This window comes from Canis lupus, chromosome 18 (assembly GCF_003254725.2).
Source record: "Canis lupus dingo isolate Sandy chromosome 18, ASM325472v2, whole genome shotgun sequence".
NCBI lineage: Eukaryota > Metazoa > Chordata > Mammalia > Carnivora > Canidae > Canis > Canis lupus.
In genome coordinates, this window is record NC_064260.1 from 53,393,435 (window position 1) to 53,411,657 (window position 18,223).

The 18,223-nt window shown below is 46.2% G+C and overlaps 1 protein-coding gene across 1 annotated transcript; it reads left to right on the top strand.

Moving 5' to 3' along the window:
- Window positions 1-2,469: 2,469 nt before the first annotated feature.
- On the top strand, window positions 2,470-14,086 carry PLAAT5 (phospholipase A and acyltransferase 5). Its single transcript, XM_025445917.3, has 6 exons — window positions 2,470-2,622; window positions 5,528-5,612; window positions 7,007-7,115; window positions 9,535-9,643; window positions 11,587-11,849; window positions 13,812-14,086. Exons 1-6 carry the CDS (start codon window positions 2,532-2,534, stop codon window positions 13,902-13,904), a joined length of 750 nt encoding a protein of 249 aa, XP_025301702.3. The 5' UTR covers window positions 2,470-2,531; the 3' UTR covers window positions 13,905-14,086.
- The last annotated feature ends 4,137 nt before the right edge of the window (window positions 14,087-18,223 follow it).

Genomic DNA, 18,223 nt, shown 5'->3' on the forward strand with positions numbered 1-18,223 from the left:
GCCCAAGCACACACTAGGCACATGCTCTTCTAACTGGCCCCAGATCCTCATTGAGGCAAATTTACCTATTTATTTACCAGTAACCAGTTGAGTAACCAAGTGTTAGGTTAGCTCTTCAGGAACTTCCAGTCTAATTGGAAAGAGACGACATACACTGGAGGGGAAAAACCAATAGGACAAAGCCAGCTGCTTTTTATTTATTCTTTTCCCCCCAAAGAGATCAAACCATGTGGATGGAGGTACTGTGAAATGCAGGAAAGAGCAAGCATCCCTCATAACTTCAGTAGGCTTACATAACACTTCTTGTTACTTTTGTGTTTATCCTATGAACCTTCTTCCCTACCCAATGGAACACGAATTTATTGAAGAATCTCAACCAAAAACTTGACATAGCTTGATTTTTTCCCCCCACCTACACACAGCTCTTGACCATGTGGGTTGGCTCTTTCCTGCTGGGTTCCTGTCACTTTCCAATCACTTTTGGTTACTGAAACTCAATACAGTATAGCACCGATCATCAACGTTGGTGACACCACAGAAACAGAAGCAGACCTATTTACTTCCTGATAGAACACATCACTACTAATGGAATCCTCCTGAAGAAAAAGTCACCTAATCTGAATTTGATTGAGTCTCTATATTTAGGTACCAGAGTATAGGAATATAGGGCATGAGTGATCATGTTAAACAACAGCAGCAAAATTCAGACTGTGGGAGATTTTACAAGACAAATAACACTGGTTCTTTTTTTTCCCTCTAAATATGGACTACTTCACAAATTTGCATATCATTCTTTTTTTTATTTTTTTAAAAGACTTTATTTATTTATTCATTCATGATAGACATAGAGAGAGAGAGGAGGCAGAGACATAGAGGGAGAAGCAGGCTCCATGCCGGGAGCCTGATGTGGGACTTGATCCTGGAACTCCAGGATCACACCCTGGGCCAAAGGCAGGCTCTGAACCTCTGAGCCACCCAGGGATTCCCTGCATATCATTCTTGCAGAGAGGCCATGCTAATCATTTCTTATCATTCCACTTTTAGTATATGTGCTGCCTAAGCCAGTGAACCCATTTCTTCAATTAAAAAGTTACGAGGAATGGGATGCCTTGTAGTGGGAAAGTTGCCATAGATAACCTGAAAATAAAGTATATGACTCTTTATTTATTTTTATTCTTTTAGAGAGAGTGAGTGAGAGTGAGCGAGCAGGGGAGGGGCAGAGGGAGAGGGAGAGAGAGAATCTTAAGGAAGGAAGCTCTACACCCAGTGTGGAGCCAACACCGGACTTGATCTCACAACCTGAGATCATGACCTGAGCCAAAATCAAGAGTCGAAGGCTTAACTGACTGAGCTAGCCAGGCACCCTGGGAATGGTTACGTTTAAATCAAACATGGATGCTGAAAGTTGAATAGCATATAATTTTCACATGACACAAATACTCTTATTTTGAAAACCATTTAACAATGTACAAAACCAATCTTAGCTCTCAGGCCAAACGAAGACAGGCAATGGGTGGTCGGTAGTGGGTAGGTGCTGACTTTACTTTAATTGATCTTTCAATGCAATTAGGAGGCACGCCAACTGGTTGCCTCTCTCTGTCTCTCATGAATGAATTAATAAATAAAATCTTAAAAAAAAAAAAAAAAGAGTTCCAGGCCTAACGGACTGAGCCACCCAGCCAGCCCCGCATGTGTTCTTTTGTATAAGTTACATATTATATATAATCAGCTATATATATAATCATTATATATAAATATAATTATACATATATAATTTAAGGCGTAGAAACAATTTACATAAAAACCTCGAGTCCCTCAAGATTTTATTCCTGAGTGTGCCTCCGCAGGCGCTCCTAATCTGGCATCAAAGCGCTCGTCCTCATCCCCCCTTTTTTTTTAAAGACTTTATTTATTTATTTATTTATTTATTTATTTATTTTTATTATTTTTTTTAAATTTATTTATTACAGTTACACAGAGAGAGAGAGAAAGGCAGAGACACAGGCAGAGGGAGAAGCAGGCTCCATGCACCGGGAGCCCGACGTGGGATTCGATCCCGGGTCTCCAGGATCGCGCCCTGGGCCAAAGGCAGGCGCTAAACCGCTGCGCCACCAGGGATCCCCTATTTAATTAATTAATTAATTTATTTATTCATTCATTCATTCATTCATTCATAGAGATGCAGAGAGAGCACAAGGCAGAGACACAGGCAGGGGGAGAAGCAGGCTCCACGCAGGGAGCCCGACGCGGGACTCGATCCCGGGTCTCCAGGACCACGCCCCGGGCTGCAGGCGGCGCTAAACCGCGGCGCCACCGGGGCTGCGGGTCCCCCGGCTCCTGCACAACCGGCTTCTGCAGCCGCGCGGGACCCGCCACCGCCGCCGTTGGCTGCGCGCTCCGCGTTCCCTGCCAGGCGCCCGCCCGCCCCCCGCAGGGCCTCGCCGCGCTGCGCCCGCGGCCTCCCCCCCCTCCCCCTCCCCCCTCCCCGGGAGGCCCACGGGGTCCGGCCCGGCGCGGAGCCGCAGAGCGGGATGGGCCTGAGCCCCGCCGCCGGCGCAGAGAGCAGGCCGCGCCCCTCCGGCTTCCCCCGGCCACGCCCCAAACTCGCCCCGCGAGCCGCAGGTACGGGCCGGGCCGGGACCCGCCGCGGGCAGCGGGCTCCTCCCCACGGAGCCCCCCGCCCGGGCTTCTCGGGTCCCCGCGGGCCGTCGGACCCCCCAGAAAAGGCCCCAGAGTTTCCTCGAGGAAACGGATCCACTCCTTCGCGTGGCTGCCCGTGGATCTTGCGAAAAGCCGGTTAACCGGAATGAGTGCCTACTTGGGAAGGATCTTTTTTTTAAGAGTTTATTTTATTTTATTGGAGTCCAGTTTGCCAACATATAGCGTATCACCCAGTGCTCATCCCGCCAAGTGCCCCCCTCAGTGCCCATCACCCAGGCACCCCCACCCCCGCCCTCCTCCCCTTCCACCACCCCTAGCTCGTTTCCCAGAGTTCGGAGTCTCTCATTTTCTCTCCTTTCCCCTTTATTCCCTTTCACTGTGTTTTATATTCCCCGAATGAATGAGACCATAGAATGTTTGTCCTTCTCTGGTTGACTTACTTCACTCAGCATAATACCCTCCAGGTCCCTCCATGTAGAAGCAAGTGGTGGGTATTTGTCGTTTCTAATGGCTGAGGAATATTCCATTGTATACAAAGACCACGGCTTCTTGATCCATTCATCTTTCCATGGACACCGAGGCTCCCTCCACAGTCTGACTATTGTGGACATTGCTGCTATAAACATCGGGGTGCAGGTGTCCTGCCATTTCCCTGCATCTGTATCTTTGGGGTAAATCCCCAGCAGTGCAATTGCTGGGTCGGAGGGCAGGTCTATTTTTGACTCTTTGAGGAACCTCCACACAGTTCTCCAGAGTGGCTGCACCAGTTCACATTCCCACCAACAGTGCAAGAGGGTTCCCCTTCCTCACATCCTCTCCAACATGTGTGGTTTCCTGCCTTGTTAATTTTCCCCATTCTCACTGGTGTGAGGTGGTATCTCATTGTGGGTTTGATTTGTATTTCCCTGATGGCCAGTGAAGCAGAGCATTTTCTCATGTGCGTGTTGGCCATGTCTATGTCTTCGTCTGTGAGATTTCTGTTCATGTCTTTTGCCCATTTCATGATAGGATGGTTTGTTTCCTTGCTGTTGAGTTTAATAAGTTCTTTATAGACCTTGGATTCTAGCCCTTTATCTGATAGGTCATTTGCAAATAGCTTCTCCCATCCTGTAGGTTGTCTTTTAGTTTTGTTGACTGTTTTCTTTGGCTGTGCAGAAGCTTTTTATTTTGATTAAGTCCCAATAATTCATTTTTACTTTGGTTTCCCTTGCCTTCATAAATGTATCTTGCAAGAAGTTGCTGTGGCCAAGTTCAAAAAGGGTGTTGCCTGTGTTCTCCACTAGGATTTTGATGGATGCTGTCTCACATTTAGATCTTTCATCCATTTTGAGTTTATCTTTGTGTATGGTGTAAGAGAGTGGTCTAGTTTCATTCTTCTGCATGTGGATGTCCAGTTTTCCCAGCATCATTTATTGAAGAGATTGTCTTTTTTTCCAGCGGATAGTCTTTCCTGCTTTGTTGAATATTACAAGAACCATATGATCCTCTCAATAGATGCAGAGAAAGCATTTGACAAAATACAGCATCCATTTCTGATCAAAACTCTCCAGAGCGTAGGGATAGAGGGAACATTCCTCAGCGTCTTAAAAGCCAGCTATGAAAAGCCCACAGCAAATATCATTCTCAATGGGGAAGCACTGGGAGTCTTTCCCCTAAGATCAGGAACATGACAGGGATGTCCACTCTCACCACTGCTATTCAACATAGTACTGGAAGTCCTAGCCTCAGCAATCAGGCAACAAAAAGAAATAAAAGGCATTCAAATTGGCAAAGAAGTCAAACTCTCCGTTTGCAGATGACATGATACTGTACATAGAAAACCCAAAAGACTCCACCCCAAGATTGCTAGAACTCATACAGCAATTCGGCAGTGTGGCAGGATACAAAATCAATCCCAGAAGTCAGTGGCATTTCTATACACTAACAAGGAGACTGAAGAAAGAGAAATTAAGGAGTCAATCCCATTTACAATTGCACCCAAAAGTATAAGAATATACTAGGAATAAACCTCACCAAAGAGGTAAAGGATCTATACCATAAAAACTACAGAACACTTCTGAAGGAAATTGAGGAAGACACAAAGAGATGGAAAAATATTCCATGCTCATGGGTTGGCAGAATTAATATTGTGAAAATGTCAATGCTACCCAGGGCAATTTACACATTTAACGCAATCCCTATCAAAATACCATGGACTTTCTTCAGAGAGTTGGAAGAAATCATCTTAAGATTTGTGTGGAATCGGAAAAGACCCCGAATAGCCAGGGGAATATTAAAAAAGAAAACCAGAGCTGGGGGCATCACAATGCCAGATTTCAGGTTGTACTACAAAGCTGTGGTCATCAAGACAGTGTGGAACTGGCACAAAAACAGACACAGATCAATGGAACAGAATAGAGAATCCAGGAATGGGCCCTCAACTCTATGGTCAACTAATATTCGACAAAGCGGGAATGATCTTTTGTTGGTAATTTAATCAAAGTGAGCCAGGCGTCCAGCGCCTCTCTGTTTTGGGTGGAAGTGGAAGCAGAGGTAGCGGCTTCCTGACAGGCAGAGTTGACAATGGCTCTGTTGTCAGGCTTAGCCCGCAGATTTCTGGGATCTCACTTCATCCTCTCCCTGATTCTATCCGTGGGAGTTCCAAAGTCTCTCCTTCCCAGGGACACAGACCTCTCTAGCACCCAGTCCCACAGTCCCCTTCATTTACCCAAAAACTGATCGACCAGGCCTCGCACGGTTCTCGACTGGAGCCTGATCCCACCTCTACATGGATGTCAGGGCACTTGCTCCAACTCTCCCTTCACAGATTTTGCTCCCTGTAGGAGGCAGTTGTGACTTAAATAGCATCCTCCCCTTTCCCCCTCAGAAGAATCATCTCAAGCGTTGGTCCAGCTCCCTCCCAAGGAGCTGCAAGAGGGAACCTCAGAACTGAGCAGAAGCAACCAGGATGGGTAAGAGTCTCTGTATGGAAGGACTGGGTCTTAGGGTGGGGAAGTCTTTGAAGAACCCACTTTGATGGTAGGTAGTTCTGTAAAGCAAATCCTGAGGTGGTTTCCACAGGAACCATCCTACCCCTAACCAGTGACAGGAAGGCTGGTGTGCCTCTGATAATATATTACCACCAGAAAAAAAAATTAAAAAAAAAAATTACCACCAGGCCTGAGGCCCACTGACAGGACCTGCCTTGCAGCAGTTTCTAGCCACAAGACCTCCAGGACCCTGAAAACTGGCGCTTATCACGTGGTCGCTTGATCTCACTAAAGAATGATGTAATCTTCTTGCAAATTTCCTCAATTCACTTTCATTAACAACAGTTTGCTTCTTTTTTAAAATTTTGAGGATCTGAAAGTTCCCCAAAGGGCTATACCCCACCCCCATTCACTATAATTGGGACAAGAGGTAACGTGTGGGAAAAGGCAAAGAAAGTGCCATTTTTTTGGTTGGTAATGCACCAGACGGGTAGGTACGCTCTCTCTCCTTTAACCTTCTTGACAACTCTGTGAGACAAATACTCTCATCTCCATTTTATAATCAAACTGATGTTCAGACACATTCATTTACTAGCTCAAGGTTAGACAGCAAGGATCAGAGCCAGGATTCAAACCCAGGTCTCTTATTTATTTACTTATTTTTAAAGATTTTTATTTTTTAAAGTAATCTCCACATCCAATGTAGGGCTTGAACTCACAAACCTGAGACAGAGAATCACACACTCTACCACTCTACCAACTGGACCAGCCGGGCACCCCAAACCCAGGCTGTTTTGACCTCAATATACGATCTCAAAGCATATCCCAAGGTTTCAGTCCTCTCTTACAACATTTTTTTTTTAAACATTTTGTTTCAAGGGACAAAATATACTGATTTCTTTCAGGATACTTGCAGTTATAGTGTTGAGGCTTAATGAGATTTCTCAGAAAGGTGGAGCTAGTTATTGGAAGAAACAGCTCAAGAGTTCAAGGGGGCTTGCCTCTCCCAGTAGGACAGGCAGAGAGAAAGGAGGGAGCAGAGGCCTGTTGCATTTCATTAGAAGCCATTATGTATCGCTACCATTTATTTTTTTAAAGCTATGTACAAGTGTCACTTTGATAAACATGTAAGAGAGATGATCACACACACACAAATCCTGAAAGCTACTCATTTGCTATCATTAGCATTTTAAACAATCATCTGCAGTTATTTTGTATGACAGCTAATGGCATGATCACAGAAATGAGCTTCAGGGAAAATGTTTCCTAGAGTCTCAAAATTGAAAGATATCTTAAAATCGCAAATATGACATAGAATTGCCACTGATTGCGAAATGGTGATATTTGTTGACTCTGTGATCACAAAATTCGTTTAGGGAGAAGCCCACAGTTAACTTGGAGGCCACAGCCAATCAGAAAAAAACAGAGTCAAACTCAACCCCAAAGCCTGAGAGTGGAGGGAAATTAACCAAGCAAGCTGCTGAGGTGGGTATCACAAGAGCTCTTAGATCTTTTTTTTTTTTTTTAAGGTTTCATTTATTTATTCATGAGAGACAGAGAGAGAGAGAGAGAGAGAGAGGCAGAGACACAAGCAGGCTCCCTGCACCGGGAGCCCGACATGGGACTCGATCCCGGGTCTCCAGGATCACGCCCCAGGCCAAAGGCAGGCGTTAAACCACTGCGCCACCCAGGGATCCCGAGCTCTTAGATTTTTACTGTGCCTCTGACTCCTCTACAGACTGTGTTTTTACTTTATTTAGATTGTGTGGCAGGTTGAAGTGCATATTGATTTGGGATTTGGTTAAGCCTTTAAAATTTTTTGAAAACAGCTTTGTTGAACTCTATTGAGCTTTACTAAGGTATGACTGACATAACTGACATATGATAAGGTGCACATATTTAGAATATGCAGTTGGATATATTGGGTATGGTATTTGTGCACCCATGAAACCATCACCATAATCAAGATAATGAACATCTCCGTAACTCCCCAAATGTTTCTATTTATTTTTTTAATTTATTTTTATTTATTTATGATAGTCACACACACAGAGAGAGAGAGAGAGAGAGAGAGAGAGGCAGAGACATAGGCAGAGGGAGAAGCAGGCTCCATGCACCGGAGCCCGACGTGGGATTCGATCCCGGGTCTCCAGGATCACGCCCTGGGCCAAAGGCAGGCGCTAAACCGCTGCGCCACCCAGGGATGCCACCCAGGGATCCCTCCCCAAATGTTTCTTTTTGTAAATCCCACCTGTTCTCACTCCCATCCCCAGGCAGCACTGTATTGCTTTTTTGTCACTACACCCTAATTTGCATTTTCTAGAGATTTATGTAAATGGAATCTACTGTTTGTGCTTTTTTTTTTTTTTATCTATCTCCTTTCACATAATTTCATGTAATTATTTAAAGTTTTATCCATGTTGTTGCATGTTATTAATAGTTCATTCCTTTTTATTACTGGATAGTATTCCATTGTATGGATACACCATTGTTTATCCATTCACCCGTTGGTGAGCATTTGGGCTATTCTTGGTTTTTGGCTATTACAAATAAATCTGCTGTGAACGTTTGTGTACAAGTCTTTGTATGGACATAATTTGTCTTTTCTCTTGGGTGAATACCTAGGAATGAAATGGCTAGATCATATGGTAGGTGTATTTTTTTTAAGGATTTTATTTATTTGAGAGAGAGAGAGTCGGGGTGGGGGAGGGAGAAGCAGATTCGTTGAGCGCGAAGCCCAATGGAGGGCTGGCTCCCAGGACCCTGAGATCATGACCTGAGCTGAAGGCGGACTCTTAATGGACTGAGCCACTCAGGCACCCCTCTTTGCAGTATTCTTTCTTAGTCAGTGGCTTGAGTTTTCATTCTCTTAACAGTATCAAAGGACAAAATTTTTAAATTCTGATGAAGTACAATAGATGGTGGTGATGGTTAAACAAATTTTGTAAATTATACCTCAGAAAAGGAACAGGTGAAAAACCCCCTTTACTTCACCAGGCTGGGGGCACACTGCAACTGCTGAGCAAGTGCAACTCTTTGGAGTGCAGGCTGGGGGCTGGCTGTGGTTTGGGCATGCAGAGTGGGAGTGGGGACGGGGGGGGGCACCCTCTGGACACCACTGATCGTCCACATGGAAGATGGGCAGAGGGAATCAAGACTCCAGCAGGTGCAGGAGGTGTTTGAGCACTGATTTCTCTGTCCAAAGGGCCCAAAAGGTTACTGCCAGGCCAAGGCTGAAAGATAGATGGGGTTGAAGGGTTCTGGCTCAGTCAGAGCTCCATCAGAAGTTCTTACACCCACACTACGCAACCATCATCCTCCCCTGACCCCTGCCCCAAGCCAGAAACTGCAGGAGAACCCCTTCCTTTATTTTTTTTTAAAGATTTTATTTATTTATTCATGAGAGACAGAGAGAGAGAGAGGCAGAGACACAGGCAGAGGGAGAAACAGGCTCCATGCAGGGAGCCTGACGTGGGACTTGATCCGGGGTCTCCAGGATCACACCCTGGGCTGAAGGCAGGCGCTAAACCGCTGAGCCACCAGGGCTGCCCAGAACCCCTTCTTCTTATAATGCTTAACACAGTGCTCCTTTTCAAGGAGAAAAGCTTAAGAGAGTTCCATCAGATATCACAGAGTTTATCTGGAGGGTACATTTGGGGCCAAGTGGCAATACATCAATAGCTGGCACAGTTAGCCTCTGTGGCCTTAATAATGGGAGTGATAGCGGGGGTTGGGGGGTCCTTTGGTCCTGCCTGTGAAGGGAGCTTCTTGCAGCCTGGATTTCTACAAAGTAATGAAACCCAGTGTCCTCAGGCTGAGCTGTAGCTAATCCCCAACCAAACAGGGTCCTGGAATTCCTTGGTAATGTGCAGTGTCATTATATTACCTTATTCTTCTATCACAGGGCAAACCAAGACCCAGACCTGGAGACCTGATTGAGATTTTTCGAATTGGCTATGAGCACTGGGCCATCTATGTGGAAGATGACTGCGTGGTCCATCTGGCTCCCCCGAGTAAGGGTGGATACTCTATTGAAATATCGATACTGATAATGAAGTTAGTAGAGTAAGAAGAAGTGCATTTAGTTATCTTGTTCCTCAGCTGCTGTCCTTCATTAGCAGTGAAACACTCTGGTGCCTTCCTGGATCTTAACTGCTGGGTGATAGAGCTTGATCTCTGTCTACCAAACACCACCAAGTATCCAGCCCTGAGGGAGATGCAAGTGCACAAAGTGGCCCCATGTTTGCTGAGCCTTGGTGCCCCTCCTCATATTTCTGAGGCTTGCCCAGGAGGGGTGCAGATGCCTGCATGTTCCAACTGCCCCCAAATGCTGCTTCCAGCTTCCTGATTGCTTGGGCACCTTCACCCTGATTTGTCTCCCGGCTCTTTCTGCTTGTCCCTGGTTGCTCCTGCCTCCGTGTGGACACAGCCATCCTTTCATTTCTGAAGGTTGCCTAACACAAGGCTGAGATTCAATTGGCAACTAATTAAAATTTAGAGGAGATTTGATGGGAGTGCTTGGTGATAGTGGAAGATAGTAGAAAATAGTGGAGATCTGATGGGAGGGTGTGGTGATAGTAGAAGATAAAAACTCAGTCACAGTGGTCCTTGGGCAAAGGGATCTGGAGGCACTGGGAGAAAGGGAGATTGGGGGACACCACTGCTTATGCTCTGATGCCTTTGGAATTTATATTCTGTTCAAGTACTGCCCATTCAGAATGAAATTGCAGAAGGGCCTGGGACCAATGGCCTGGGGCCACACCATACTCATGGCTCTCACCCTAGGCTCCATCCTCCTCTTTTCTTGGCCTAGCCTCTTAACTGCAGAGACTGTCTCACAGGGCAGAGCCCCTCTCCTGTGCCCTGCCTACATGCAGAGAAGGTAAAGAATGCTCCACATCACATTCACCCCCACATCTCCTTTCCAGACCAAGTCCAGGAGCCTCTCTCTTACATAACCAAAGAGGTGGCTAATAGTTATGTCTGTACCTTTGCCATCAGATCTTCCTGTAAAAATGAATTCTGTTCCTGAAAGCTGAATTGCTCGCTGCCAGCTTTTGTAAAATCAGCAGATATTCTTCAAATACGTAAGAAAAGAACAAAGGACATTCTTGTTCTCAGTCAACTTTCGGAGGGGGAGGGTACACACATTTACTTATCTGCATGGTCAGAGTAGAAAAACAGTCTTGGTTTTGAATTATGACCATCCTGAGTTTGGGCAGGCTCTTGATCCTCTCTAAGCACCTGTCTCCTCTGGGGACTGAACATGTTAATACAACGCCTTTCACGTGGTCCTTTTTTCAAATCTGTGGAACCCTGTTTTTGAATCCCAGTAATTGAGTGAGAGAAAGGCATTGTGGCTCTGGGTGGAAGCTGAGCCGGTCACACCCAGAGCCCTGTCTGCTTGACCTCCCCTGTGCCCAGCTGTGGCTGCACAGGGCATCATGTCATGGAGCCCCAGGCTAGCCCCCACAACCAGGAGCTGATGCTCACACATAAGGGTGTTTAGCACACGTTTCTGAAGACTACTGAAGTCTGGTTAGGGAAGCAAGACTCAAATCCTAGGACTTGGTCACCTCGGTACAACATAGAATGGAATCTTGGGGCTGCACCATAAGGTACTTCTAGAGTTTGATAAGAAAGAGATTGCTGATGGTGGGAGTTGACAGTGGGGAGTGCAGTGCAGGGCAGGAGTCTTCCTGAGAAAATTGGTCCCGAGCAGCCACATCTCCTGGAAATGCTGCCGTCCTATCCGGCAGGCTGATAGCCAAGTGACAGGTGTCTCACTGCTGGGCAGCTCAGTTTCCTCCAACTCTCTGTCCTTGGCCATGCCTTTCATAGATGGTGAGGCCTCGGCCTCGGAGGGAAGTAGCTCAACCAGCATCTTAGAGGGAGCCAGGGCTCTGCCCCAGCTGTCCCTAGCAGCTCTCAAACTTCTGTTCATCTTGGCCTCTAGGTGAGGAGTTTGAGGCCGGCAGCATCACTTCTGTCTTCAGCAACCGGGCTGTCGTGAAATACAGTCGGCTGGAGGATGTGCTGCATGGCTGCTCCTGGAAGATCAACAACAAGCTGGATGGGACGTACCTGCCCCTGCCTGTGGACAAGATTATCCAGCGGACCAAAAAGATGATCAACAAGATAGTACAGTACAGCCTGATTGAAGGGAACTGTGAACACTTTGTCAATGACCTCAGATACGGTGTGGCCAGGAGCCAGCAGGTATGGTACCTTTGCTCTGATGCTGGCTTCTTGCTGAACTTTCTTGGGGCTTGTGATTCCATCAGTGGTTGGAACAGTGGTTAGTGGTTTCATGCTGTCTGTTGGACTGGTGGGCTTCTACTTCTACAGGACTTGACGGTTCTGGAGGTATTTTTACCTCTGTCTATTTATTTATTTATTTATTTATTTATTTATTTATTTATTTATGATAGACATAGAGAGAGAGAGAGGCAGAGACACAGGAGGAGGGAGAAGCAGGCTCCATGCACCAGGAGCCTGACGTGGGACTCGATCCCGGGACTCCAGGATCGCGCCCTGGGCCAAAGGCAGGCGCCAAACCGCTGAGCCACCCAGGGATCCCCTATTTTTATCTCTGTTAACGGCTGGAAGAGTGCAAATGCACTGGGCTGTAGAGCAAAGACACAGGGTGGAGTGCCAGCTTGGCCATGCTGTCTCCTTGGTCAGACTGCTTTATTTCTTGTACAATATGGGGATAAACTGAGGTAGATACTTTATTGCTAAAGTTGCAAACTAGCAGTTGCATGGGGCCCACAGACATGTTTTGCTTGGATGAGCAGTGTTTTGTCTCATTTTTAATTTGAATTACTTGCCAACATTTAAAAATATAGACATTTTATATAAAAAGATCTGAATTCACAGCCTTTCTAGAACAACTAATAGATGACGCCATCAGAGTGGTGTTCCTGCTTGCTGGCATCCCGTGGGGCTGAGTAGTGGCTGCCTCTTTAGATGGGGCATGGTGGGTGGAAATCAGTGTGCCACCTGCCAGCTTCACCCGCTTTACCTCCTTGGCCCGTGCTGCATTTGGGTTTGTGACCCCTCACCACACAGGGTGGTAATGAATCCAATGAGGCACAGCCCATGTGCTTTGAAAAATAGCTCTACGTATCTGTGATAACTAGAGTGGCCCTTATTCATATTTAATCCTTACTAAAACCCCATGACATGAGCATGGGGTTTATCCTTTTTAATAGATTAAGAAATCAAGATTTTAAAATTATTAATTAATTAATTAATTAATTCATGAAAGATACACAGAGAGAGGCAGAGACACAGGTAGAAGGGAGAAGCAGGCTCTCTGTGGGGAACCCAATGTGGACTTGATCCCAAGACCCTGGGATCATGACCCGAGCCAAAGGCAGATGCTCAACCGCTGAGCCACCCAGGTGTCCCAAGAAGTCAAGAATTAAAAGAGGGACATAATTCTTCTGCCTTTTTTCTATGATTCTTATGTTCCCTCAGGGTATTGGGCTCAGATCCCAATACTGGTCTCTCTACTATTGCTGAGTGAGCATGAACAGGTCACCATCCCCTGTCCCCTTCCAATTTCTGCACCTTTATCCTTTGTACTTCATCCTCTCCTTTCCTGGCTTGTACTTCATTCTCTGGAGGCCTTGCTCCAGTGCAGGCCAGGGCTCGGGGGCTCTGGTGTAAAGGATCTCCAGTCCCATGAGCATTTGTACATGAAAAGAAGACCCCAAGGATCAAATGGACTATGAAGGGGCTTCTAGGGTGTGGGCCAAACTCAGACACTAATTAGCACTGTGACTTCATCCAAGCGAGCTCCCCTCCCTGGCTTTCAAATTTCCCATGTGTGGAATGAGGGCCTCAGTGGCTGTGCCACTCTGAGAACATTTGCCTCTGAACCCTATGCTAGAGGCAGACCCTGGGCTGGATGGCTCTGAGGGAGGCCAGGGGCCAGAAGCTGTGGATTCCCCTGGGGGACAGAGAGGGAGTGCGTCTGCCTCAGATGTCCATCTCAGGCCATCCTGATTTCTCTAGGTCTCTTGCAGCTCTAGGATCTTTGGAAATAGAGGATAGCAATAGATCACTTCCCTCTCCAGGCAGGCCAGTTGCAGAAGGGGAGTGGTGCAGTAGGGGTAGGGCAGGGTACACACCTGGGATGGCCCTGAATGTCCTGTGAACCGGTCTGCTTTGCAGGTAGAGCACGCCCTGATGGAAGGAGCTAAGGCTGCAGGAGCAGTCATCTCAGCCGTAGTGGAGAGCATAAGGCCCAAGCCTGTAACTGCCTGAAGGTGCTGGGAACTCCAAGCAGAGGAAGGACTCCTGCCATTAGCATGGACAACATGCCTCCTTGCCTCCCCCTGCCTTCTCTCGCCATAACCCTACTCAAGAGAATTGTGAGCTTCTCGGAGAATCTAGAATGTATCCCATTACCCCGCCCCCCAGAAATACATCCAATATGTGTGATCATAGATCCATGGACTCTTGGGGTGAGAAGAACCTAATATTTATTACGCATCCGTTAGGCACTAGGCATGGTGCTAGGCATTTCATCTGCTTGTTTGGTGGGAAGAACCCTGCTTGTTTCTTAGGCTGGCTCTGGTCTGCGATGTTAGAATCCCACCTAAGACATCCAGGAAACCTCTGCTTGAACATTCCCAGTAAGAAGAGCTCTCTTTCAAAAGTTGTTTTTCTTGCACTAGAATGTCTCCAGCTTTTTGCATTCACATGAATCCTGCTCTTTCTGCCCCACAGTGCTGTGGAGGGCGGGGGGGGGGGGGGGGAGGGGAGGATGCTTAGGAAACTTGGTAGCTTGCTATTCAGGGCCATTTGTCCCCAATCCAAAATCATACACCAGCTTTTTTCTTTGTTGCTTAACCCCACTGCTTTAAAGTATAATCAACATTTACTTTGCTTTTACCTTAGAATTACCAGAAAATTTGACACTGTCATTTTAACTAATTTCAGATGAATATTTAAAACAATTTCTTCAGTGGACTTCTGTGCGAATGAGGGAGAGGAAGGAGTGATTTTTGTGTGTCGACTGCCGTTGTCATGATAGAAGAGCTAAAATTATGACCAGGGACTGTGGGTGCCGAAGAGAGTTGAAGCCACCTGGGAAGGCTAGAGAGGGACTCTCAGAATGACTAGGAGCTGGGAACCATGTGAAGGAGAGTGGGGTGGAACTCCCAAAGCATTTCACATGAGCTCTGTTAGGTCTCCCAGACCTCTGTCATGGTGTCCCATGACCCTTTCTCCTATTTGGACAAATTAGACACTTTCTGAATCTCTTCCATGTTTCTTCCCCCTTCCATCCTTTTCTTAGCAATCCAAACTTGACCATATCCTCCTATTCCCTAGACTCTGGAGTGTGTCTTCTACCAGCCCTTCGCAATGGCCTCTCTGGTTTGTGTGGCTGTTCTGGGTGTTGGTAGGTAGAACATTTGCCCTAATTTCTGTGAATCATGATGAGGATAAAACCCAAATCCCTCCAATCATCTCCCCCTCCCTCTTCCCCCATCCCCAGAATCTGCTGAGTTCCTAATACCACTCCCTTCAGCTCCTTCTTCATTGTGGTCTAGGTTGAGTTTTTCTTTGAAGTAGAATCCAATCACCAGCAATTTATATTTTATAAAATATATTCCTTTTTGTTGTGCCCAAGATTGCAAATCCGAGAAACCACCAAGGAGCTGACACTGATGCAAACACACGAGGGTTTATTAGCAAGCTCGAGCTTGGGTCCAAGTTCACCCGACACAGCGGCGCAGGGACTTGGACCCCGAGGTGGGTTACAGCTGGGTTTTTTATGGGCTGGTCTAGGGGATTTTCATAAGGGGTGGAAGAATTTTTTCCATTCCAATATGGGGAAAAGGGTGGGGGAGTTTCTTAAGATCTGATATGGGATTCCCTGCCTAGGACATTCCGCAGTTTCTCCTGTAAAGTTCAGCTCTTAAAAAAAAAAAAAAAAAAAAAAAAAAAAAAAAAAAAAAAAAAAAGTTCAGCTCTTATTCCCAGGGGCCTAAGATGGCTGTACTTGTGCTAATGCTAAACTTGAGGTGGAATGGCCTTGATTTTTCTCGGTCTCCACAATATACAAAAGATTAATTTTTATGTTTGTTTTTAGATAGATTGCTTAAAGTTGGACTCCAAAGTTAAAGCATATCTGAGTTTGCAGCAGTGTGGAGGATGCTTTATAAATGAATACATGTGGATACTTCTGCTTCAAAAGAAAAACTTTTGGAAAAATCACCTGAGGCCACAATACCCTGGTCTTTTCATTTTGATGAAAGATGGCTTCCTTCACCTTCTCCTGAACCCACGAGTAGAATGGGCAGTGAGAACTCCTGAGTTGGAAAGACAAGGCTACTGTAGCTTCTGTTGATTATCCAGAGCCGTGGCTTTCATGTCACAGCAGCGGAACCCACTCTCCAGGCATAACGTCATTGAGCCATTAGATGTATATGGAGCAGCTATGAGCGAAGTGGGGCCCAGAGCTTGGTGCAGGTAGCTGCAGGGGTGGAGGTGGAGGGCGATGTCTTTTGGGCTGGAAGCTTCTCAGATGTGCTCTGCCAACTGTTGATAGGAATAAAATACCAACACTGTTCTATGCACTATTTTAAATGCTTTAGGACCTTCCTTGGCCCCACGGTCCATGTGTTTACTCCCTTCACGGTAGACTCTGTGGCCCCCGAAACAGCTTCCCCATTCGATTCGCTTGATCCAGTGCTTTGAGTGGGTAAATGTTTATAGCAGTAATGTCTCCACTTGGCGACATAAGGAAATTGAGATCAGAAGCTGCTTTATTTTATTTTTTTGAAGAGCTGCTTTATAATGAATTCAGAGATTACTAGGGGAAGAGCATACTTGAGTACATTATGCAAAGATGCATAATGAGGACAATGTGGGGAGGGCCAAAGACTGCATCATCCATAGGGCCCACTGAGCAGAGACAGAGTCCACACATAGTCCTAACAGCGGGCCTTGGCTAGTAGGAGAGTAGTAGTAAGATATTAGTGGGTAGGATGAACTCTTGAAGCTGACCAGTACCACTTTGGGGATGGAAGTGCTCTGCAGGATATAGACACTGAGTTGTGTTTACCCACATGCAGTAACTACTCACAGAGCTGAAGCAACAAAATGTATCCTCTTTACAAGAGGTGGAGAAAAACTCAGTCTGAGGAGGGACTGGAAAGTCGCAGGACATCAGAATCTCTTTGGTATGAATCAGCCTTTCAGGATTGGTGTAGCAGAGAGCATCAACTGGACTACTCCTCTCAATGCTGGGCTCAGGAAGTGTGGGGCGGGGGAGGCTCACCCAGCTTTATGAAGGACATATACCCACACTCCAAGCATGAGGACCCTACCCTGGCAGATACATAATGTTAGGAAAAGTGTGGAAAGATATATATATCTTTATATATATATCTTTATATATATATATCTTTAAAATGATTAAATATATATATATCATGATTAATCTGTCATCCTCCAGATATGGGGAAATAATTTCTTAGAGGCTTCTTGAAATCTCTTCCTCTAGATATTCCCAGAGCTGCAAGTAGACTGGCTTAGGAATCTCTTATTTGCAAAGGATGGAAAATTCAACAAAATAACATAAGCGAAGTGAGGAGTTTACTGATTTGAGTAACTGTCAAATCCTGGAGTAGATGAGCTGGATTTTAAGGCTTCATCACATCAGCTTTAAAATAACGTGATGGGCCAGTTGTCCAGAACCATGTGATTATTGTGGATTAAGAAGTGAAGGACTCAGGTCCACCGAAAGAACAAATGACCACAGTACACCTTATCATCTTAGATGATCCTTGCTTGTTTACTTCCAGTAGGACTCAGAACGTGCTCTGATGCACAGAAGCTGATCCTGCTGTCTAGACTCAGGGCTGATATTCCTTAGAGAAGCTTCAAATGTGTGAGTCATGGGTAATGCTTGTTAACAGATTTCCCTCTTAGCTTATGCCATAGAAAATGTGTTTTGGGGTTTACAGTGTTTGTGGTTCCAATTGTGCATTGCAGCAACTCTGTCATTGCAGATCAGGCTCCCTGGACACAAACTCTGAGACAGAGGTTTGCCAGCAGGAAGTTCACTGGGGGAAGATGAGGCAGTAGGATTAGGCAGAGCAAGTCCAGCCGTGGTGCAGTCACAGCAAAGACCTGAGCCAGCCTACCGGGAGCTCGGGAGCTGTGATGGCCCTGTAGGGTTGTCCTGCAGTGAGGCTACAGGGCCCATCCTTTAATAGAGGGCCTCTCTATGTATGGGCTGGTGGCTGCAGGCTGTCAAGGATAAGGGGTGACACTCCCAGAAAGCGTCTCAGTTGAGAGCTGCCAGCAGTCAACACTCCTAGCAGGTGGAAGATTCATCCTGAAGTCTGGGGGGAGCGAGCAGCACACCACACATGTAGGCAACCCACAGAAGTTTCTGCTACACTTAACATTTTCTGGGCCCCCTGATGATTTCTGTGGTTTTTATTCAACAATAAAAAGTTCATCGTGGGGAGGAGATACCCACACCATAGGATACCACATCATTGCCTCCCCTCCACATGTCCTGTCCACGCGATTCTGTCGGCAAATACAAAAATGGTTTCTGTTTC